This window comes from Marmota flaviventris, chromosome 12 (assembly GCF_047511675.1).
Source record: "Marmota flaviventris isolate mMarFla1 chromosome 12, mMarFla1.hap1, whole genome shotgun sequence".
Lineage (NCBI taxonomy): Eukaryota > Metazoa > Chordata > Mammalia > Rodentia > Sciuridae > Marmota > Marmota flaviventris.
In genome coordinates this window covers 66,487,868-66,511,718 of record NC_092509.1, presented here as the reverse complement: position 1 = coordinate 66,511,718, position 23,851 = coordinate 66,487,868, and the positions used below count along the sequence as shown (strand labels likewise).

The following is a 23,851-nucleotide window of genomic DNA, read 5'->3' as shown; positions in this document are numbered from 1 at the left end:
ATGATCTTGACATATTATACATTTGATTCAAATAGGGTATGAATTCTCATTTTTCCACGTGTACAGATTGCAGGATCACATTGGTTATACATCCATGTGTATACATATAGCAATCCTAGTGTCAATACCTCCTCTTTAAAGTTGCACTCCAGGTCCAGCAGAGACTGCTCAATGGTTGGGAGAGTATCAGCCTCTGAGCCTCCCCTCTCATGTCTTCAAACACCTGAGTGCTATGTTTGCAGACATCCTTCAATGTACAGACCTTCAGTGGGGTCAAATATTAATTGAAATTTCCCCCACTCAAATGCAACGTGATCCATGATCTTGTAAAACACTTCCTCAGGCCACTAGCTGAGGGTTTTGAAAGATACTGTATTTCTGCATTGATATCACTGGAGTCTTCTGAGTAGAAATAAAATCATTTATACTTTTTTAATGGTGTTTTATTTATCCTAACATATAAAATAACTATAATTCTTTAAATGCTTAAAATTTCTGAAGAAACTACCTATATAAAACATTCATTTTATAAAATCGAAAGCCATCCCCTTCTGAGGTACTAGCTTCGCTACCACTGGTAACCACAGTGATTTTTTTTTTTCTGCTCAAAGTTACTCTATTTATTTAAGCTGGATGAAATGGGAATTCAAATTTATCTGTGTCAATTTCAGTACAGAATGTCATTAAGAGATGACACTTTTAAAAATAGCAGGGAAGTCATTGAGAAGATTCTGGAATGCTCAAAATATTAGAAGAAAAGTCACTGGACAACTTAAGAAGGTAAATTTCAGCCTGTATAAGAACCCCAGGACACAGTGGAAAGCGTGTGTTTATGAATGTGACATGAGTGTGTATAATGCGTGAATTGGTAGGAATTTATCTCTTTTTTAAATAACAAAAGAGATGAAAAATATATGTTGAAGTTGATTAAAAGAGTGTTTGCAGTTAACTAAAAATTTGTTTCAGTGAAAATATTATTCTACAGTATTGGCATGTTCAGTGACAGCTTAGCTTACTGGATACCTACAATGAGTATTTCAAACAAAGAGCAAAATTATAGAAATATACTTCAAATAAATCACTTTAAAAATACAAAGGTTAAAACACATGCATTCAGAAGCTGGACTTTATGATAAATTTAGTAGGTGGGAAAAAATAATACTCTCCCTTGTATCAATGTCATCTGAAGGCATTTCCTAAGCACATAATTATACTTTACTATTAAATGCAGTTAAGACCTAGAGACTGTAAAGTTTATCCCTGATATCCCTAGTTATCCTCGGTTAGTCCCACTTATGTCAGTCGAAGAAGGATGCATTTGGACCCCTTTCCCTCTCAGTCTGTATGAATGAACTCAACCAGACATCCTCGTCTCTTCTGATTGTGTCACACTCAGAAAACACACTGGTCTCATCATGTCTAAAAGCCATTTCTCCTTCACTTTGCTTTCATTCCATGTCCCTACTCTTGTCTTTATCCTTCTGTCTTTACCGCCTCTTCGACAAACTGCTAGGCCTCATATTTGTTTTTTAATGACTATGGCTAAAAAAAAATCTACCATCAAGGGTTGAGCACAATTTGTGATTTTAATCTTCCTCCGAAAGACTTGGGGTTGTGTTTAGTTGTTTTTGCTCTGTCTTTTTTTTTATTTCTAAAAAGCACTTCCTGGGCAAAATTACTTGCTCCCACTCTGAAGAAAACAAATACTGGGCCACCAAGGGTGTTGAAGGTCAGAATTAATATGCTTTTACTAATTAGTCTATCTGAAGAAGTTTGCCCTACTTGCACCTTCCCTAGAACTGCTTATAATCAGCTTTCTTTTAATGAAGTACTTAAATGTCCCAATTCACAAAAAAAAAAAAAATACAAAATAATAATAAAGCATAAACACCAGAGTAACAGATAAAAACGACATGGTTTTAAAGAATATTTTGGGAGCCCTGCATTTCTCTTTTCATTACTTGGTATTGAATTGCATTTTGTATCCTACAGCATTTTAGTTTAGCCATGTGGGGGAAGGTGAATACTGAGACAAAAATGAATGACAATCATTTAGTGTCCTTGAACAGCATTATTATGAAGAAACTGTACAGAGTTCTCATCTGCAAGATATTCAACATCAGTAATCACATTTCTCGTGAAGACAAATAAAAGGGAATTACATCAGGTGCACATGTGTGCTTGTCTCCCCAGTGGCTTGCTACAAAGATCTCCCCAAAGGCACTTCCTGATTTCTGGGCAGGGTCACCGGTAAAGGCAGTTTAAAAGGCTGGCGTGATTGGCATCGGGACACTACAATAGTGGAATCTTCCTCCAAATGATCACAGATCTGTTTTTTATAATGGGTGCGGGGGAGTTACAAGGAGAGAAAGGGTCACCTTTGGAATGCCAATCTGAGAAATAGTTTAGTTGCTGTTTTTACCAAGTTCCATTTGGATTACTAGCATTACACAGAAAGAAGGAAACTCTGCATAAATCAAGTGGATTTACTCTGCTTTCCTGAAAAAATAATAATAATAAGCATGACTTTTTTTCCCCCATTTATTGGAAAAATAAATTTCCCCAAATTTATTTTTGTAGCTGTATAAAGAGGATATATTTATTTTATTTATTTTTTTATGTGGTTCTAGATTAAACCCAGTGCCTTGAACATGCTACGCAAGCGCTCTACCACTGAGCTACAGTCCTCGCCATAAGTAATTTTTTTTTAAATTTCATTCGTGATTTATTCAGCTATCTATTAGTCATTCAAGAGTTTATTATTTAGTCTCCAGGTATTAGAGTAGCTTCTATTTTTTAATGTTATCATTGACTTCTAATTTTATTCCATTATGATCTGATAGAATGCAAGATATTATCTGTGTATGCGTGTGTGTATGTGTGTGTGTATATTTACTAAGAGTTGTTTTGTGGCCTAAGGTTTGGTGTATTTTAGATAAGGTTCCATGCGCTGCTGAGAAGAAAGTGTGTTCAGTCATTCATGGATGAAATATTCTATATATATCTGATAAACCTAAAATATTAATTATATCTTATAGTTCTATAGCTTCCTTATTTAGTTTTTGTTTGGAGAATCTATTCAATGATAAGAGAGGTGTGTTAATGTCACCCAGTATTATTGTTCTGTGGTCTATTTGTTTCTTGAAATTGAGAAGGGTTTGTTTGATATACATAGATGCTCCATTGATTGGAGAATAAACATTTATGATTGTTATGTCTCGATATATAATCCCTTAAGCAGTATGAAATGGCCTTCTATGTCCCTTCTGATTAACTTTGTCTTGAAGTCCACTTTATCTGATATGAGGATAGAAACCCCTGTTTGTTGACAAGATCCATATGAATGATATGTTTTTTTTTGTTGTTGTTGTTTTGTTTAGATTTAAGTAGGACCATCTATTGTGCTTTTAACTTCTTTTTTTTTTTGGCCTACTTTTTATTTTATTTTATTTTATTTATTATTAGTTGTTCAAAACATTGCAAAGCTCTTGACATATCATATTTCATACATTTGATTCAAGCAGATTATGAACTCCCATTTTTACCCCGTATACATATTGCAGATTCACATCGGTTCCACATCCACTTTTTTACATATTGCCATACTAGTGTCTGTTGTATTCTGCTGCCCTTCCTATCCTCTACTATCCCCCCTCCCCTCCCCTCCCTTCCCCTCTCATCTTCTCTCTCTACCCCATCTACTGTAATTCATTTCTCTCTCTTGTTTTTTTCCCCTTTCCCCTCACTTCCTCTTATATGTAATTTTTTATAACAATGAGGGTCTCCTTCCTTTACCATGCAGTTTCCCTTCTATCTCTCTTTCCCTCCCCCCTCTCTACCCTGTTTAATGGTGATCTTCTTCTCATGCTCTTCCTCCCTATTATGTTCTTAGTTGCTCTCCTTATATCAAAGATGACATTTGGCATTTGTTTTTTAGGGATTGGCTAGCTTCACTTAGCATAATCTGCTCTAGTGCCATCCATTTCCCTGCAAATTCCATGATTTTGTCATTTTTTAGTGCACAGTAATACTCCATTGTGTATAAATGCCACATTTTTTTACCCATTCATCTATTGAAGGGCATCTAGGTTGGTTCCACAGTCTAGCTATTGTGAATTGTGCTGCTATGAACATGGAGCTTGATATCAAATCAGAGACTCTGCATCTGATAGAAGAAAAAGTTGGCTCCGATCTACATATTGTGGGGTCGGGCTCCAAATTCCTTAATAGGACACCCATAGCACAAGAGTTAATAACAAGAATCAACAAATGGGACTTACTTAAACTAAAAAGTTTTTTCTCAGCAAGAGAAACAATAAGAGAGGTAAATAGGGAGCCTACATCCTGGGAACAAATTTTTACTCTCCACACTTCAGATAGAGCCCTAATATCCAGAGTATACAAAGAACTCAAAAAATTAAACAATAAGATAACAAATAACCCAATCGACAAATGGGCCAAGGACCTGAACAGACAGGTTTCTCAGAGGAGGACATACAATCAATCAACAAGTACATGAAAAAATGCTCACCATCTCTAGCAGTCAGAGAAATGCAAATTAAAACCACCCTAAGATACCATCTCACTCCAGTAAGATTGGCAGCCATTAGGAAGTCAAACAACAAGTGCTGGCGAGGATGTGGGGAAAAGGGTACACTTGTACATTGCTGGTGGTACTGCAAATTGGTGCAGCCAATTTGAAAAGCAGTATGGAGATTCCTGGGAAAGCTGGGAATGGAACCACCATTTGACCCAGCTATTGCCCTTCTCGGACTATTCCCTGAAGACCTTAAAAGAGCATACTATAGGAATGATATGTTTTTATCCTATCCTTTTACCTTTTATCTGTGGATGTCTTTGCCTATGAGGTGAGTCTCTTGGAGACAGTGCATTATTGGGTCTTGGTTTTTTAATCCAATTTTCCAGTCTATGTCTTTTGATTGATGAGTTTAGGCCATTTACATTCAATGTTACTATTGAGAAATGATTTTTATTCCCTGTCATTTTATTTCTGTTTTTTAATTTAAATTAGTTTCTCCTTTGATTGCCTATTATTCTAGTATAGTTTCTCCCTTTGCTGGTTTTCACTTTTATTTTTCATTTCTTCTTCATAAAACATTTGAGTATGTTTTGTAGTGTAGACTTTCTAGTCATGTATTCTTTTTAACTTTTGCTTATCATGGAAGGTTTTTATTTCATCATCAATTCTGAAGCTTGATTTTTCTAGGTATAGTATTTTTGGTTGGCATCCATTTTCTTTCAGAGATCAGTATATATTATCTCAAGACCTCTTAGCTTTGAGGATTTGGGCTGAGAAATCAGCTGAGATCCAGATTGGTTTGCCTCTAATAGTGACTTGTTGGTTTTCTCTGGAAGCCTCTATATTTTAGGCTTGAAATGTTATCGTTATATTTTATAAGGTAAAAATATTTAAAGCAGGTATGAAAGATAAGTCAGTTATACGAGATTCATTTCTAATAGTGAAATGAGATATTTATAGTGAGATTTTCAATATGAGTATGAAATATATTATGAATACATGAACAAACCCTGTCATTGATGGACAAAATCTGACTTTTTTTTTCCTATTGAAAAATGTATAATAACATACACTACCAAATATTTGTCTTTGATTGTTAATTGATATTTCCATTCACATTTCATGAATCATTTTAATGTCTGAGATTTTAAATAAATAATCCAAAATAAAGAACACCTCAACTTATCATAAATTTAGGTTTAACATATAATTTATCATATTAGATGTTGCCAAGATTTTATTAGATTTTTCTCAGAATCTGGAAACTATGTAAATGGAAAGGAATGGATTCTTTCACATAACAATCTAGCTTATAGAAGCATTCTGGAATTAATTGGTGTGGGAGAAAAATCCCCCAATATCTTTGGGAATACAAATAGAAAGATAAATAATGTTAACTCTACTTACTGTTTTCTGCATATAAAGTAACAACAGATCCAAAACACTTAGCAGTGTTGAGAATGAAATATTTGATAATTATTTCACCTCCTATTCATACGAATTACTTTTTTAACATGTCATTGCACAGTTTCCTAAGAACAGTTCTTAAAAGCTCTCATCCCCACTGTAGCACAGCCCTGGCATTTAAATCAGAAGTGTCCAATTCATGATTCAACCATGGAATTCAGTAACTACTGTACCATGAGCAAGCCTTTTTCTCAAGCCTCATTCCCTCATGTACTCTGAGGGTGAAAATACTTATTCTATAGGGTGGCTGAGAGGTTGAATGAAACAATATAAAATAATCATAAAAATCAAAGGGGAAAGGTACCATTGGGTGTCCAGGGGAAGTGCTTGGGCATGACATTGACTAAATTGCAGTGTTATATTGTATATTACATGAATGTATGAACATGTAACAACAAATCTCATAAGTATGTACAACTATAATGCAACAATAAAGTGGGGGGAAATGAAAAAAAATATACATATGAGCAAAACAAATATAAAAGACTTCTTATAAACTTACCTCTCTCTTTAGGAAAGATACAAGCTTACACAGAGCTACCAAGTTAATTTCGAAAATATGTCCTAAATCATTAATTATGTGAGATTAGTTAAGCCATGAGCCCTCTTAATAAAACTATTTTACCAAATCTGGCAGTTAAACAAAAGGATCCAAGTAACAACTGAAAGTAGACCTGGTTATTTTACAAGTTATTTTACTTTCTTTACAAGTAAAGAAAGGCAACCAATACAAAGGAAATCAGCAATGTCCTAGAATATGCCGGAGCATCGTTGAACACCATATTCTCCAGAAATCACAGATGCTCTAGGGAGTACTTAGAGCCCAAACTGTGATTTCTCTGCCCTCCCTTCAATTGATGTGTACTCCAAGCATATTTTCTGTGTAGCTGGACACTTTATTACAGACAGAAGGATACCACTCAGTGAGGCCCGTGTTTATGGCCTAACTTTTTTAAAGAGGAAGTTGGAAAACTTCCCAGACACTGCATCTGCCCCTAGCCTGTGCACCTCAGAGTATGAGGCCAGCCAGAGAGACTTGAAGACTACTAAATTTATTAGCGGTAGACGGGCCACTCTATCTTTCACTGCAGCAACAGTAGGCGATCCCATCAAAAATCTGTCTGCTGGCTAGCCTGCAATTCCAAGCTGACATCTATGTAGAGTAGAAACTGCTGACTAGAAACATATGCTATTTCCTTGAAAAAACATATCATGAACTAAATGTTCAACCAGGGAGTTACTTTCTACTTCCATCAGAGAAAAGGGTTTCATTATTATCTATGCATAACTTTTTATATACCTACTTTTTTTCTTTTTGCCATTTAAGAACAGTAAGCAGAAGTAGAGCATTTCAGGAGAATTCAATAGTTCAATTACTAATACTTAGTGATGATTTTGATATAACTTGGAAAACAGTTAAGCATGAATTAATCTCATTATATTTCAGCTATAATATAATCATGATCCATTACAAATGTACCTCAATAGCCAGCCTCATGGTAAAACAAACTGCTTGCCAATATTTTCCATAAAATAATAGAAAAGACAAAAATCAAATACAAATTTAAAAAGTAAACTATGTATCATTAATAGTTATAGTTTTCTGGAATTACTCTAGAATAGTTCTGTTAGGATCTGTAATTCACAGAGGCCATAGGGCTTCCAGAATATTATAGTACTAGTAAGACCAGAAGTAGGATAAGGCAACTGAGGCAGGGTCACACAGGTACAGAGCCCAATCCTGGCTTTATTTAAAATTTTGTTTAGATTTTCTTGTGGAATTTTTACATTGGTTTTCATTTTTTTAAAATGTTTCATTAAAATATTATTTATATTAGTCCAGGGTGTTTTAATGCCTTAAAATTTTGTGCCCGAGCCAAGAGCCTCCCTTGCTTTACCATAGTCCTGGTCCAGAGAAGATTCTTTTCCCCGAAATTAGTTTTCCTACAATGTGCTCCGCAAAACATGGGATATTAATAGTTGTTTCATTAAAAATAGAGAGGAAATGAGAAATGGAAAAACTGCATCAAATATATGTCAGAATGTTTACCCAGATACAGTTAACTGTTCCTTATCTTTCTTTTTAGACAGCTTTAATGACCTGATATACACTGAGAAGCTCACATAGCATGGGGCATTTCTCCAACCTATTCACCCCCAAGGTTCAGTAAATGATACTCCGAGAAACACATTTTTGTCTTAATAATGTTTTAGAGTCATCTCCAGTACATATTTGGTCCAATAAGGCTGCTTCTCCTCAGCTTTTATCTTTCTTTAACTCACCTCACATTTTGCCCCCCCAAATACTAAAAATATGGACATGTTGACACAATCAGTGTATGGTTATAAGAAGACTGAATTGGTATTTCTATTTTTACGATAGTATAGTTAAAATTCATTGTAAAGGGATATGAAAATAATGGAAAATAGCAAAACAATAGAAAACATGCTTGGCACTTCTTAAATAAAGCAGTGTCAAACACTCTTACCAGTAAAGTCTGTACCGACCGGGTGAGTGGTGCTGGGGAATTTACAATATCCATTTCCTGTGAAACGGATTCCTTTCATCATGGTGGCCATGGGAGCTGGTAGGGATGACTCTCTCCTTTCCAGCTGGTATAGAGGAGAGGGACCATTTACTTCTTCAGGTAGAAACCACCTCACGTGAATCGTAGTGCCATTAATTCCTTTAACCACAGGAGGCCTCAGGAGGGCAGGTGCTAAATATCAGAAAATTTGTGTTACATTCAAGAATCTGGTTTCTATCTCTAGACACAAATATTCACACATATGTACAGTGCATGCATTTGTGTACATCACACTCAAAATCCAGTTGTGGTCACAAGTATCTACATGGTTCTAAGAACTGACAATACAGCATGGTTTATATCCAGTGTGACTAAACACAACTTAAATGACTAAAAATTCTTAATCAAAAACTTCCAAGATTGATTTTTCTTGAAAGTAATTCTCAATTTTTTTCTAAATAAATAATAGATTATAGTAGCCACTGCTCATGTCCCATCTAGAGTCCATTTAGCATGCATGTATTCCGTTGCCTTAGCTTTTGCACCTTTTAGCCTTCAATGGCTCATAGACTGACCCCAGCTTTTCAGAATTCCCTTTGGCTGAGTGGGAGCTGCCTTACCTAGGAGCTACAGAATTCCCCAGTGAGGCCTGCAGCCAAAGGCTAGTTCTGATCACAAAAGACAGAGTCCCTTGATTTAACATTTCATCAACTTGGTGCTACAATTCATAGAGGTGCTATAGCTATTCAATGTGCTATGTGAGCATGTGTTTGAGATGGACTATTGGGGAAATAAGAGTAGGGTCTGAGAAGAATTAGGCAGGGTGAACTGTCACTAATTTGTGCAAAACAATTGGGTAACAGAGGAAGAGTGAACCTAGGATACCACATCTCTGAGATCATTTTTTTGTTGTTGTTATTGTTGTTTTTTAAGGAGTCAGAAAGTAATTTTTTAAGACTTTAATTTTTGGAGTAGTTGTACATTCACAGCAAAATTGAGAGGAAATGACAGAGTGTTATGGCATATCTCATGCCCCTGCACAGCCTCTCTCATTACCAGTATCTCTCACCAGAGTGGTTTATTACAACTGATGAGCCTACATAGGCACATCATTATCACACAAATTCCATCCTTTACCTTAAGATTCACTCTTGGTTTAGTAAATTCTAAGGGCTTGAACAAAAGTATAATGACCTGTATCCATTCTTATAGTATCCTACAGTGTTTTTACTGCCCCAAAATCCCTCTGTGCCTGCCATTCATGCTCCATCACTAACCCCTATCAACCATTCATCACTTTACTCTCTTAAATATTTATTTGCTTATTTTGCCTTTTCCAAAAGGTTACATATTGGGATCACACAGTATGTAGTCTTTTTAAGTGACTTCTTTCATTAATATGCATGTAAGATTTTCTTCATGATTGATAACCCAAATTAATAATATTTACAATACTCCATTGTTTGTATATACAGTTTATTTATTTATCTACTAAAAAAATATCTTGAGTCCAAAGTTTCAACATTCATAAAACTGCTATAAACATGCATTTGCAACTTTTTGTGTAGATGCAATATTTCAACATCTTTGGGGAAATTCCAAACAAGCAGAATGGCTGGATCATATGGTAAGACTATGTTTAGTTGTGGCAGAAACTGTCAAGCTGTCTTCCAAAGTTCCATTCTGCATTCCCACAAACAATAAATGAGAGTTCCTGTTTCCCCACATCCTCAGAAGCCCTTGGTCTTGTCAGTGTTCCAGATTTTGACCATTGAAAGGAATGTGTTGTGCTGCCTCCTTGTTTCAATTTTCACTTTCCTCAAAACATATGATGTGGAGCATCTTGTCATACACTTATTTGCCCACTCTATATCTTCTTCGGTCAGAAAGCCATTTCATATACAATTTTCTGATTTTTGTCAAGCTTAGTAGTGATATAAATCAAAACAAACAAACAAGTAGAAAACCACTCTGAAAACCAAATAGAGTATTTGTACGTCAGCAGTTGACAAACTCTGGTCCAGGCACAACAGACTCTGGGCAGCCTCAAGTCCTGAAGCAGTCAGGAGCACTGCTGTCCCTGAAGCAACAGTGCCTGGTCATCAGCAGTGACCTCAGACATGGAGCAGCAAGTTCCCAGTGCCCTCAAATACTTTGGGGCCTGGCATGCTTCAAGATCCTGGGACACTGGCAATTCTTGGGAGTTCCAAAGAAATTCTAAGAGAAACAGAGATTAAGATTTTCTCTACAAAGGGAATAAGAGTATCACCTGAGCCACTGAAAATTGTGGCTAATGTGCTTGTGTTTTGATTTTTTTGTTTCTTTGAACAGTTGAGTTAGTGGGCTGAGATTTTTTCTTATGCTAAGTGTGTTGGCTGGATTTGATAGGTGAAAGTGAAGAGCAAGCCTACTTAAAAATAACACCTAAAAAGGCTGTGAACTTTTAATTTAGACTTGTGTTAACATAGCCTTATTGACACTGAGGCATGGCCTGTTTCAATAAACATAAATCAAAATGATATAAATATAAGAACCCTGCAATCATGAAAGGAAACCTACCTTAAAACAGTTTAAATTATTATGCATTACCTTTTAGACTCTGGCCAGCTTTCTAAAAGAGAAATAATTACTTGTGATTCTATTTTAACTTTTAGTCAAGAAGCAGAGGCACTGAAGAAAAAGTTCATTAACTTAGAAAGATAATTAACAATCCTGTTCATCTTCTGCCTCTAAAACCCATGTGATATTTTTATATATGTATAAATCTATAAATTATATGCATGATTTCTCCTAGTATTCTGTGCCAAAAAGCAGCTAAATAGTGGGTTCTCAAAGATTTCATTCTGCAGGCTGTCATCCCACTTCAAAATAATCCAAAACAAAATAAAAAGATAAACCATCCAGAAACTCCTTCTCCGGCTAAGATTGTCATCAGAGTTTGGAATTCCACCAATGTATTAAAATTTCATCAGGCCACTCTGTTGCATCTTGTGCCCATTACCTCATTGAATTTTCAGAGCAAGCCTATAAATTAGATGTTATTTTTATTTCCATGTTATAGGAGAGAAAACTGAGGGTCAGATTAACTTGCTTAAATGGACACAGCTGAGAAGGAACAGAGGCAGAACTCAGCCTGCAGCCTTCTGTTTTCAAAGCCCTAGACTTAAGCACTCTGCTTTATTGCTACCTTGGTTATGAGCTTAACCAAAGAAAGAGGGTTACCCAAGATTTCTCAGTCCTGGGCTCAAAGATGCAAGTGAAGAAACAACTACATAATTTATTTTTAATTTTTAACTTTTTAGAAACACAAAAAATGATATTTTGAGTTCTTCTATTTTCTGGACTCCAGAAATTGAATAATGTTCTGGGACTAGGGTGCTGACCTTTTCAATTTGAAAAATACCATCTAGCCCAATAGAATTTTCCCTAATACTGAAAACATTCTAGATTAATTTCATTTGAACTGAATATTTAAAGGAAGCATGAATGGGCCTTCTGCACTTTTTAATGATGGAAGAGTTTCGTTGTTTGAAAAGAGCACTTTCGTCCTCAAGGTGACCCTTGTTTGACATTCAATACAACTTTACTCTAACTGAATGAGGACAGCAATGAAGTTCTGAACCACCATACTATTCAGAATTCTGTAGCATAACCCATAATCACTTCTTATCAGAAATATAAATTGAGAGTCAAAAATCTAAAGGGATTCCAGCAACTTTGTAGTTGCTTTTTAAAAGACAACCTCCTAAAAGTGAGAGCATGCACTTGCTTTTATTTTGGCAAAAAGATTATAATCAATAAAGGCACTCTTTCACTGACAGTCCACAAATTAATGTCAACTATTCAAAGTCTAGTAAAGTTGTGGAGCACTTCCTTCGATTCCCAGGGAAATAGTCTCACCAAGCAATTACACTGTTCTTAGGAAGTCAACTCTTGAGTTGAACTAGACATATTTTATCCTTTTCCTGACTTAAGAAAATTTTTTTTTAAAGTCCAGCTGGTGTATTGTACAGTTTCACATGGAGTAGTCAACCAGCCTGTTTGAAAGGGTGAGCGCCCTGCTGAGTCATTCTTTTCTCTAAGACCAGAAGGAGGAATTAAGTGAAGTTGTCAATCAGTTAAACTAGACTGGCCTGCTGCCCCCTGCCCAGCCCTACCATCAACATACACACAGAATCACCAAGAGAGACTGAGGTAATGAAGGCTTATTTGTTACATTATAAAAAAGCAAAGGGATTATAGATACAAATAAATGTGGTCTTTAAATGTTTCTTAATTATAAAACAGTAAATTAAGAGATAATATTAAATAACAGGAAGGGCTCTGCAGACTTTTAGAATTATATTTCACTTTTAAATTTTCAATGCTGCAAAGATTTCAGAAAAATAACAAAATTATATCTGCCCAAGCTTTCCTATGAACAACATGAGGATAAATTTTGGGCAAAATATTTTGACAATAACTTCTGTTACCACAAAAATGCATGATTATTTTAGTTTTACAAAACAAATTTCAATACGAATACAAGGCAATATTACTACTCATCAATAACACATCTTTCAAATTGCATATTGTGAAAGAAAGCAATTTACCTATATTTAAGATGTATCTGTATTTACTTAGAAAATTCTATTATGAATGTAAAACATAAAATGCATCCTTAATATCTATCATTTCAAAAAATAATATATGATGTTTGCTTTCACTTGGAATGAAATTAAAGTGTTCTTATAATTTTTTTCTCAGTTGCACTGTAATCCAATTTCTAGTCAATCTCTCCTATTTATAAAGATACTTTTATAAAATGTTCTGGTAATCTACTTCTTTATGCAGCATTTATTACTTTATAATCTGATTAATGGCATATTGTAATGAATAAATTTGCACTTGCAAAATTTATGTAGTGTGAGTTTTGAGCATCATAGGATAAAAACTAGGCAGACACTCTTACTGATACACAGGTCTTTGTAATCAAATCTCTACATTTGTTTTCAGGGAAGAATTTGTTGTCTATGAAGACTGTATGACTGTGTCATTCATTATGTTGAAATGTTATCCACTTACTATTATGAAAACAGAATTCTAGAAGTGACTAGCCCTTCCATGTTTCAGGGATACGTAGGAAGCAGATTAACATAACACAACCTTAGGCGCCTGTCTAAAGAAAATAATTTGACTTTCTCTCAAAGATGTAGAACCACTATGTGACATGAAATGCAATTTGCCAAACTGGTGGGCCAGAATACTTGCATGAGGGTGCTGGGACTAGGATGCAGACAAAAATCCACGTGAAGAGGTCATGGTTTCCCAACTGACAAGTTCCCAGCTGTAACTGCTCAGTAATGAGTACCCAGAAGAGGAAGAGATTCTCCCCACAAACTCAGAGATCACCCAACATTGCCATATTGACTCTTTATTTTCTGACTTAAGAGAACAAAATATATTTGCCATTTCCTGTTCACTAATCATATTCATGAGTAGATACACTCAATGAGACTAACCTGAAAAGGAGAAAATTTAGGTTCTAGACTGGCTCTGTAAGACACTAATTAAGGAACATTGGCTAATAGTCCATTATTTGATCTCTCTGTTCCTCAGTTAACTCATTTTTTAAGCAGTGACAGATCTGGTTGTGTCTAGGATCTCTAGTTTCAAATTTTATGAAAGAACATTTTAAAACTAGTGTTTCTCAGTTTGTAAACCACAAAGGGGTGCGGGGCATACTGATCTCCTTAATCCTTGAGGAAGCCTGCAAGAACCCTCTGGCTTATTCCCTCAGCTTTCAGCCACTGTTTCTTTACCCAAGTATGAAATACAAATGTTAGGATTGGTCTATGTGTTCCCTCAAATAAAGAAAGGCTACAAAGGCAATACTTTTAAAGAACTTAAGTGAGCCTGTTAAACAAAGACTACCTTAACTCATTACCATTTTTGTGATAATTGATGATCTGTATGTACCTAAGTAGCATCCTATAGGTGAAGAGAGAAGGGGATCCATTATTTCTGAACTGCATATATAGTAGCAGTGATGACAGCAACCACCATTCCCTAAAGTCCACCATTAATAAAAGGTAGTTGCTTGGACTGTAATTATGGCATCCTTGCTACCCAAACTTGAAGCTTTTATGGGGCTTATGCAATTAACTACTTAAATGCATCGTAACACTTGCTTCTCTGACAGCAAAGTATTGATTTTTTAATCATTTTCAAGTCTCCTCCAGCACAAATAAATGTACTACAGTTACAGTTAATGCACTGTGTACATGCATTAAATGCTGGTGTCACACAATTTATTATTTTGTGATATATAGAATTGAAGTCTGGCTTCTCAGAAAGTACCATCAGTGATCTAACATCAGCATGGGAACTACCATTGTCCTTGATCTTCCAAATTCTCTAACTTCAAAAAGCTAGAGACCTTTTTTTAATAGGATACTTAGGCTTTCAAAAAAAAAAAAAACCTGAGAGGTGCTGAATGTAAATCTTTTATATATGTCAGTGTGAGAGAAAATTTTAAATAGCCTAACAGAGAAGATTCAGTTTATATTTTCCTAAAGGTGTCACTGTGGGACCTATAGCAACTTTGTTCAGATGAATTTTTGCCTGGTTAATTTCTTTCCTTACAGTTTTTAGGGCACATCTATCAAAATATTTTGCAAAGGAGAGCCTCTCTGATTCAGTCAATTTTTACATATTTTAATTGCATTGTTTTAATGCCTTATTATAGAATGCACATATAGTCCATTACAAAACTAAGACTGTGTTTTTAAAATTTGATTTCTGAATGCCATTCCTCAAAGACAAAAAGGCCAATAGACACCCTTGACAAAGCAGACCTGATGACCAAGGTCATTATGTGTTTCACAAAAACACACTTTCCTTGGGTACATTTACACACTCAAAATTAAAGTCGGTGAGTAAAAAGCAGTTAATTTTGTTTTGTTACAAATAATATCATTTTAGTTTTAGCATCTAAGACAGATGCCAGCATTTCACTCTGAACAGATGGTAATTCCATCTAATAGTACATCTCTGTATTAGTAAGGTCTGTTGTGTATACAAATAGTAATAAACACTAGGTAAGGATCAAAATAAATTTTAATTGTTGACATTAAATCCTGGCAGCCACAGTTCTAAGGCTGCAATATTCCTTTTTCAAGTCTGTCAGATTTACTAATGCTGCAAAAGCTTTTCTGAAAGCTGCCAGATTCCAGTTCCAATAAAAACATGTTTGCACACTACCAGTTATGGTCTTCAACTAGGATACCTGTACTCAAACGCTGAAATAATTCTTCATGAATGACATGGAACCAGTGCTACTGTCTGTGTGATTGTGTGCTAGTGTTTATTTTTTTGAATGCTCCTGAAGGACTGAACATTTAATTAAGGAATCAGTAATAAAATGGTGCATCCAATTGTAACATTAGGGGCCACAGCATTATCACAGCCACTTTCTTACCCAGCTAAGTAGAGATCACCCATTCAATGCAAGCTGGGCTTCCTAAATTCTCCAAAAGTGACATCATCCTTTGATTTTGCTTAGTTTCCCTGAGTCTGAAGGATTTCCCTGACAATCACAGACAGCATCAGCAGTGCTTTCTATAGGCTTGCTGGGGGTCAAGTGTGCCAACAAGCATAGATCTGGTTCCCATAATGCCTCCAGCTATCTGGTATTACAAGTAGTATTTCCTATTTATTTTGGGAAGCTGCCATGTTTTTAAAAAAGAATCATTTAAAAAGCAAAACAATAAAAAAACAAAAACGATTTGGCATTCAGGTGACTGTTCAATAACAAACATGCTTTGCAATCATATTTCTTTAAAAAATGGATGTATTTTTTTTAAATCATGAAAAATATATTGCTTCCACCATATGGGACAACCAACGACTCACCAACCGATTTAAGATGCAGCATATTGAGCTGACCATATGTTACAGTGCTGTTGAATGGCTGAGTGATTCATGCCCGTCACATTCTAGTATATCAATTAAAGCTCCTTGAAGTCTGCATGATTTGTGTCTCTGTTATTAAACCCTGCTAATTCATCCCACTTACACATCTGTTATAAATCTCTAGGAGTGCTGCATGATTCATGGCAATCTGTGAGCATGCTACAGCAAATTCTTCTCCTTGTAATTAACAGTAAATTGTTTTACTGCCATGCAATGAATTTTTCAGTTATATTGCAAATGAACTCCTAAATGTGCGGTTCTTTCCTAAGAACTGACTTATATCATTAGGCAATTAAAAAGTATTGCTTTGAACCAAAAGCTTTTAATCAAGAGAAATGCAACTTAAATGTTGCTTAAGAGCCAAGGAAATTTGACATGGTGGTTATGAGTGTAAAATAATTTCTGTTGAAAGAGCAAAACAAACAAACAAAAAACCTTTGGTGCACTCAGTTTCACTGATGCTAAGACACAAGAACTGCTGCCTGAGAAGACTTGGTGAGACAAGTTTTTGCACAGATACTGTTTATCTGAGAAGTTACTTAAGTCATCTGTCATTACTAAATTTCTCAGGCTGCTTTACACTTCTCTAATTGTAAAATGCTGCTTTTATTCTTGAAATAAATAATTGGATAATTAGCCAAGTTGAATCATCAGAGGATTCCAGTGCCGTTCAAGTGTTCTTGTCAAAGGTGAAGCAAATTCATTTCAGCTCGCCTCTGCAGCTCTTCCAAGAGGCTTTGATTTTTTTTCCCACCACTTTCTTGGCAGCAGCCTCAGATTCATGAGTCCATACATCAAGTCAGTAGTTTAACAACAAATGGAATTAAATTCAAAGAAGGGAAACTAATTGAAGGACAGCAACAAAAGTGTTTGGTAATGTGCTTTTTAATATGGCATGCCACATTTGCATGATAATTTTTCCTTTTTAGCATGGAGCAGAAAGTGACTAGCTTAATGAGGGATTATTCAAGACAGGAACGAACAAAATGCATTCATAACTAAGAACAAAGATTGTATTATGAAGCGAAAACAGGCAACCTCAGAGAAGTAACTGGATGATTGGTTTATGCATTATGAATAAAAAGGTAGAAAAATATTTATATTAGTATTCACTAATGACTATATATACAAGATTGTTGTAATTAAAATTATAAATTAACATATTAAGAGTGCTTGTTTAATCACTTTGGGTCCTATTCGCAATGAAAAGACTTACGTACCTGCATGCAAAACAATGTGTGTTTTCAACCCAGAGGCAAACAGACTATACATTTCACTTTGGATTCAGAGTGAAAACTTAATGCACCACTAATTATTTGCTTAATGGGAGATGGGCACTCCTAAGCTCAGAGAATTAGAGGTCAATTTTTGACAGGTGAAAGAAATATCATGTTATTCCTTCAGGAATGAATCTCCAAAAGGAATTTCTTAAAAAGAAGGTGTAAAGTGGACTCCGTTTGAAAAAAGTGAAAATACAACAAATTTCCTAAATTAAATGGGTAATTTTTAAGAAAAAGCGTAATAAAAATTTTCAGAGGGCCCACTTCATCAGACCTTCACACTCATACAACTAGAAACAAATCTGAAGCTGCAATATTTTGAGATTTTTGCAAAGGTGAGACACTAGCTATTCCTGGAAGAATACCTTCAGTAAGTCAGTTCTCAGACTTTGTCACTAGCATCAAAATCAAGAGAGAGCAATACAATACCTGGGACACAATGGGCCCATTCTAATCAAAGGCAGTAGGAATAAAATATTTAAAACAAAAAAGAGCCAATTATAATTCTCAAGTTTTTTAATGAAACAGCCAGATAAAACTTTACAAATATCTTTTTAATTTTATGATCAAAATTTAATGAGGAAACATTTATTTTCCAAGATTCAATGCTTCTAAAAGGTTAAAGATCACTTCTAATTTGCAATGCTCTTTTTCAAAAATTTTGGATGGTTGCTAGCCTCTTTTCATCTCTGATAATGAGCTCATATTACTATATTAGATTTAAGATTTTAACTTCCCTCAAGTCCATTGAAGTTTGCTGGAATAATATATACCTCCCAATTGCAATGTTATTACTAGAAGCAACTGCAAGTCAACTTTCATTGCTTTCCTACAACAAATTTGTTGATTATTCAAAAGAACAGGCATCTACATCATTTATTTCTATGACATAATTTCCATGAGTTCTATCCAGATGTTTAATCTTGGGAAATTTTTAGAAAAAATAATTACTCACGTACTGTAAATAAAGGAGGGATAAGGATACTGAATCTATATTTGGTGGGGGTTTCCTTATAATTAAAAACAAAACAAGTAAGTTCCTTTTCACTGACCTAAAGCTACCTGAAAATGGCGTATTGTACAGTAAAGTATAGGACAGGTTATTTCCCTTCTACTGCCATGTAAGTGACGTTATTTTCTTCTTAGAAGACAAAGGGTCAGAGAGTTCCCATAAAATATACTAAGGGATTAAAACAAACTTTTGCCCTAGGTTGAATGTCTTGCATAAGAATAAAATAAATAACAACAACAAACAAAAGACAAAAATCAAATGAACAATAAAACCAACTCCCACCCTACCCTAGAAAATCACTAAAATAATTTCTCCTTTAGGAAAGAAAGGATTTCAAATGGAAACAAAAGTCAATGCAATTTTTTTTTTTCTAATGGAAACTGAGTAGATGGAAAACTTTGGTGAAAATCAAAGAACCATGCATCTGAAATTTCCCATCATCTTTTCTTGCCACTACTCAATCCTTTACTTTCTGGCTTCTGCTCTGGCCATCCTAATTAGAGGGCTACCATATTTACCATCACCATCTAGTCTTCCCTTTTATCAACCCATGGATTTCTTCTCTATGATAGGACTCCATTCCCTTTTTAAAATTTTCACTTCTACTCATCTGATTTATTTCATCATTGCCTTTTAGAAAAGACTACCAGACTCTATTCACACCCTTTCTTCTTATTTATTCTATATTTTACTGCAAGAGAAGTCTTCATTAACCCCAGCTTTCATCACAGCAGTACCTGGGACAGTGCCGGCTTCTAAGATACTGACAGGAACATGGTTGTGTTTAGTAAATTCTTGCAAAAATCTTTGCCAGTCATTCAGTCCCTCTCTAGCATAATTTTATGAGACAATTTACAATATCCCAAATCAAAACCATTTTTCCCATTTTCTGTTCCCATAGCTTTCTTTTAGTCTTTCTGATAGATCTTAGATTAATTAGGATTAATACCATGGAAGGGTATTAATCCTACTTGTTAAGTGTTGACTCCTTCACCCCAGCACTGTGTAGATTATCTTTGAATTCCCTATAATACATAGATGCTCACTGATTGAGAGCCGTCACAAGACTTGTTTAGGGCATCTTAATAATTGTACAGAAAATAATAAATTTGAAACTAGTAGTTTGGGGGCAAATTTTTGAGATGCATATTATAATGATACACTTCTTGCAGAAATAATACGATGCTTTCAGACTTTTTCTTCCTAAAGTTTGTTTTTGCAATAGACTTGGTTTTAAAACTCTCCATTGTTGCATATATGCTATAATATTATAAAATTAAACTTGTATAATAAACTTCTTGATTTTGATAGTGCTAGAAATTCCATAACATTTATCCATTGATAAAAACATTGTATAATAGTATGACAACAATCATATCCAATTTTATTGAGAATTTGCACTGTAATGAGAATGTTTTAATTATTTTATATATATTAACTTTTCTAATTCTTGTAAAACTCCTACAAAATACATTATCTTAATTTTTTGAGTTGAAAAACTAAGGTATGGAGTTTATATAGAATAGAATTATACCCACTAATAATAGGATGAAGATATTTATGAATGAAGTCTAGGAAATACTTGATTTAAATAGATGCTTATATCTGTATATCCAGGAGTCTTTTAACCTTTCTACCTCTAGACACTTCTTCAAGAGAAACCGAGCCTTATGGAATTGCTGACAGAGAACGTTTGATTTGCAAATATGCTAAGAATGCTAAGTCATCGGATTATACAGGTACTAGTGACACATATAATCAAAGTTTATATAAATCCATATGGTTCTAAAGTGAAGCAGGCAAAAATGATCCACACTATTTCTGATAAGGATTGTACTTGACAATAAGTTCCTTTTTAAATTTCATAAATGTAGGAGCTTATTAATTATAAATCAAATAATAAGTAACACCTGCCTATCCAATAAGGACAAAACATGATCTGAAGGCAACCCACTAATTCCTGGATATCCCATGGGACAAGAGTGGGTAGACCCAACCCCACAAAACATGTTAGGTCTGAGGGAAGAAGTATGCTGAAGCCCTCACAGGAAGCCTTCTGAGCTCTCCTCTTAACTGTACATTCTAGGATCCAGGCTTGTGGCTGAGCCCTGCAGCTTCTCCCACTCAGAATCAATTGTAGCTCTTAGGGCACAGCTCCTAGGCACCTCTTAAGCTTAACTTTTATTTTTTTTTTTTGTTTTAAAAATATTAAGGTAGATAGCAATCAGTTCGCAAAAGAATGCTTTAGGGGACAAAAGCTGCAAATATTAAGTCCAAAGCAGAGAAAGTTTGTAGATATTTGTTTATAAATATATGATCTATTTTTACATCGCCATTAAAACTCGCTTACCTGCTGCTAAAGTTTGTCCTGCTCCTGAAGCACTGGTTACACAACCAACTGAATTGCAGAGAGAAACAGTAAACTTGTATATCCCATAAGGCTTTAGTCCTTTTACAACATAAGACAGGTCTTGGGATTTAGCCGTGTGCAACAGCTTCAAGACAAAACATAATAATAATAATCAGATAATAGATAATCAGTGAAAAAAATATAATCTTGCCAGGCAAAGTTCCATGAATTCAGACACAAGGAATTAAGGCCAACTACTATTAGGAAAAGGGATTTTTTTTTTTTTTTTTTGTAAGAGACTCAACAAGCCAGGATTTAATTGATAATTGTACAATCACACTGTTTTATGAGGTAATAATCCAGTTCCTGAGTGGATAAATGAGGAAACCAAGTTATTGCCTCATAAAGCAGCGTGGTGGTATGGTTATTGTCACCAATAGTAGAGATAAAGATGGTGACATTGTCATTGTTACTGTGAAAAAGTCCAAACAAAACCATGGGACTTGGCCAAAAGTAACCCAGTGTAGTAATACCACATGCTATTTGATGGCATAAGAACAGAACAATGTCACTATGTTAAATCAATTCTATCATTTTCTGAAAAAAAGCCAAAGAACAAAAAGGGAAAACAATTAAATATATTAGTGAGTATCCACATGAGGTTAATTCTCAATTATCTTTCTTATATAAACAAGCATATGCAGAATAGATCAAAGTTATTTTTTTTTAAATGATGTCTTTATCATGCACTTTCAAATGAAAATAGCAGATTTGGGCAAAGGAGACAGAGAGGAACTCTGTAGTCCACAAACAAGTAATTAAACCGCCAACACTGAGAATTGGCCCCTATCCTTATAACTACAATTGATCAAAAGGAACTATGTAAATTTGCTTAGGCTGTGGATGTGAATGATATTGAGGCAAAGAAGTCATTAAAGCAGAACACCACAACAATGAATACAAAGTTATTTTTCTTAGGACTACTGATATAAACTCACATGGCAAATAATGGTGTTTTGGTCAACAATGGACCAGACTGACAGCATATGATTATGGTACCATTAGATATAATGGAGCTGAAATATTTCTATGACACAGAAATATTTTAGCTTGTGATGTCATAGCCATTATCATGTTGTAGTATAAAGAATTACATGTTTGTGGGTGACACGAGTGTCAACAAATCTACTCTGCTGCCAGTGGTATGAAAGTGTAGTACATGCACTTATGTATAGTACAAAATACTGATATGATAACAAAAATGGCTGTTACTGCTTTACATATTTACTATATCATACATTTTTATTACTTGAGTGTAATTCTTTATTTATAAAAACAAAGTTTCTTGTAAAGCAGTGTGCTGTGTAACACTAGCAGCAGCTTCACATATCTTGTGTCCACCACACTTCTCAATTGTATCTAGAGACCATGTGGAGTGATTGATGTATACCATCTTCTGATACACTTTGTGGTGTTTGCACAATGGATCTCCTAACAATACATTTCTCAGAACATATCCCTGTCTTTAAGTGATATGACTATGTTCAAATAAATGAATCTTCAATAAATAAATATAAATACAGATAATTATAAAGTTCAACATTTGGAGTATTTTTTTAGATAATTTCCTTTAAGAGTATAATAAATTAAACTTGAAGTATTTGCCTAGGTATTGAATTTAAAATTTGATAACCTATAGAAACAAAAGAATAATAAAAACAAAACACCAAGCTGCTTTATTGTTCTATATATAGAAAAAAAAAACATATAACAATTAAAGACCAAACATCAGTTATAATTGTAAACTTATCATAAATACTATGACATGCCAGATTGGCAGACTACATTGTTTAAACTAAAGGATGTGTATTGTACTAATTAGGATTTTAATTGTAACATAGTTGCCAATGAATCAAACATGTTCAAACTAGTGGAAAACTACAGCAAGAAATCACAAATCACTGACTCTTTTTTCTATCTAATACATAAAATAAAATTTTGTGTTGTATACATGCTCTGTTTACTAAAAAGTCTTAGAAAAATGGCAAATCTATTAAATCTAGTGGGTTTAAGAGTGTCTTCCCAAAATTTATGGCCACTGAAGATCTCAGAATGTAGCCTTCTGTACATAGGGTCTTTGCAGATGTTATAGCTAAGTTATCCTGTATTTATTGTTAGTCTTAAAGTCAATGACTGGAGCTTTTATAGGAGAAATGAGGATAATGAGGATACACAGGCAGAGGAGATGGAGACGCAGAGAAGAAGGTGATATATTATAACAGAAGCAGACACTGAAATTATTTCCCTAAAATCCAAATAGAACAAGCAACTGCTGAAACCTGGAAAGAGCAAGAAAGGATTCTCCACTAAAATCTGTGGAAGGAGCAAAGAAGCTTAGTTTCAGACTTCTGGCCTCCATAACTACGAAGAATCAAAGATCTGTTGTTTTAAGTCACTTCATTTATGCAATATATTATGGCAGCCCTAGGAAGCAAATACAACAAAGGTACAAAGATCTGACCTCTGGACTCCATTTGGGACAACCTCAAATGTGACTGCGGTTCCAGAACTACCCACAGGATCAGTTGAGGCCTTCTGCACTATTGCATCATAGCTCAACTTATTGTTTGGCTTAATTTGCATCTTTTAAATTGTTTATTGGTATATAATAATTATACAGAGTAGTAGGTTTTATTTTGATTCAATTTAATTCCCTAATAC

At 34.7% G+C, this 23,851-nt stretch overlaps 1 protein-coding gene across 1 annotated transcript in view; it reads right to left on the bottom strand.

Moving 5' to 3' along the window:
* The window catches only part of Ush2a (usherin), a 770,052-nt gene that overhangs the window by 494,693 nt on the left and 251,508 nt on the right, over positions 1–23,851 (bottom strand). The window contains exons 19-20 of the mRNA XM_071619727.1: positions 21,131–21,275; positions 8,497–8,727 (exon numbers count right to left, since the gene is read on the bottom strand). Coding sequence (XP_071475828.1) covers positions 8,497–8,727; positions 21,131–21,275 — 376 coding nt within the window. The remainder of the gene's footprint in view (positions 1–8,496; positions 8,728–21,130; positions 21,276–23,851) is intronic.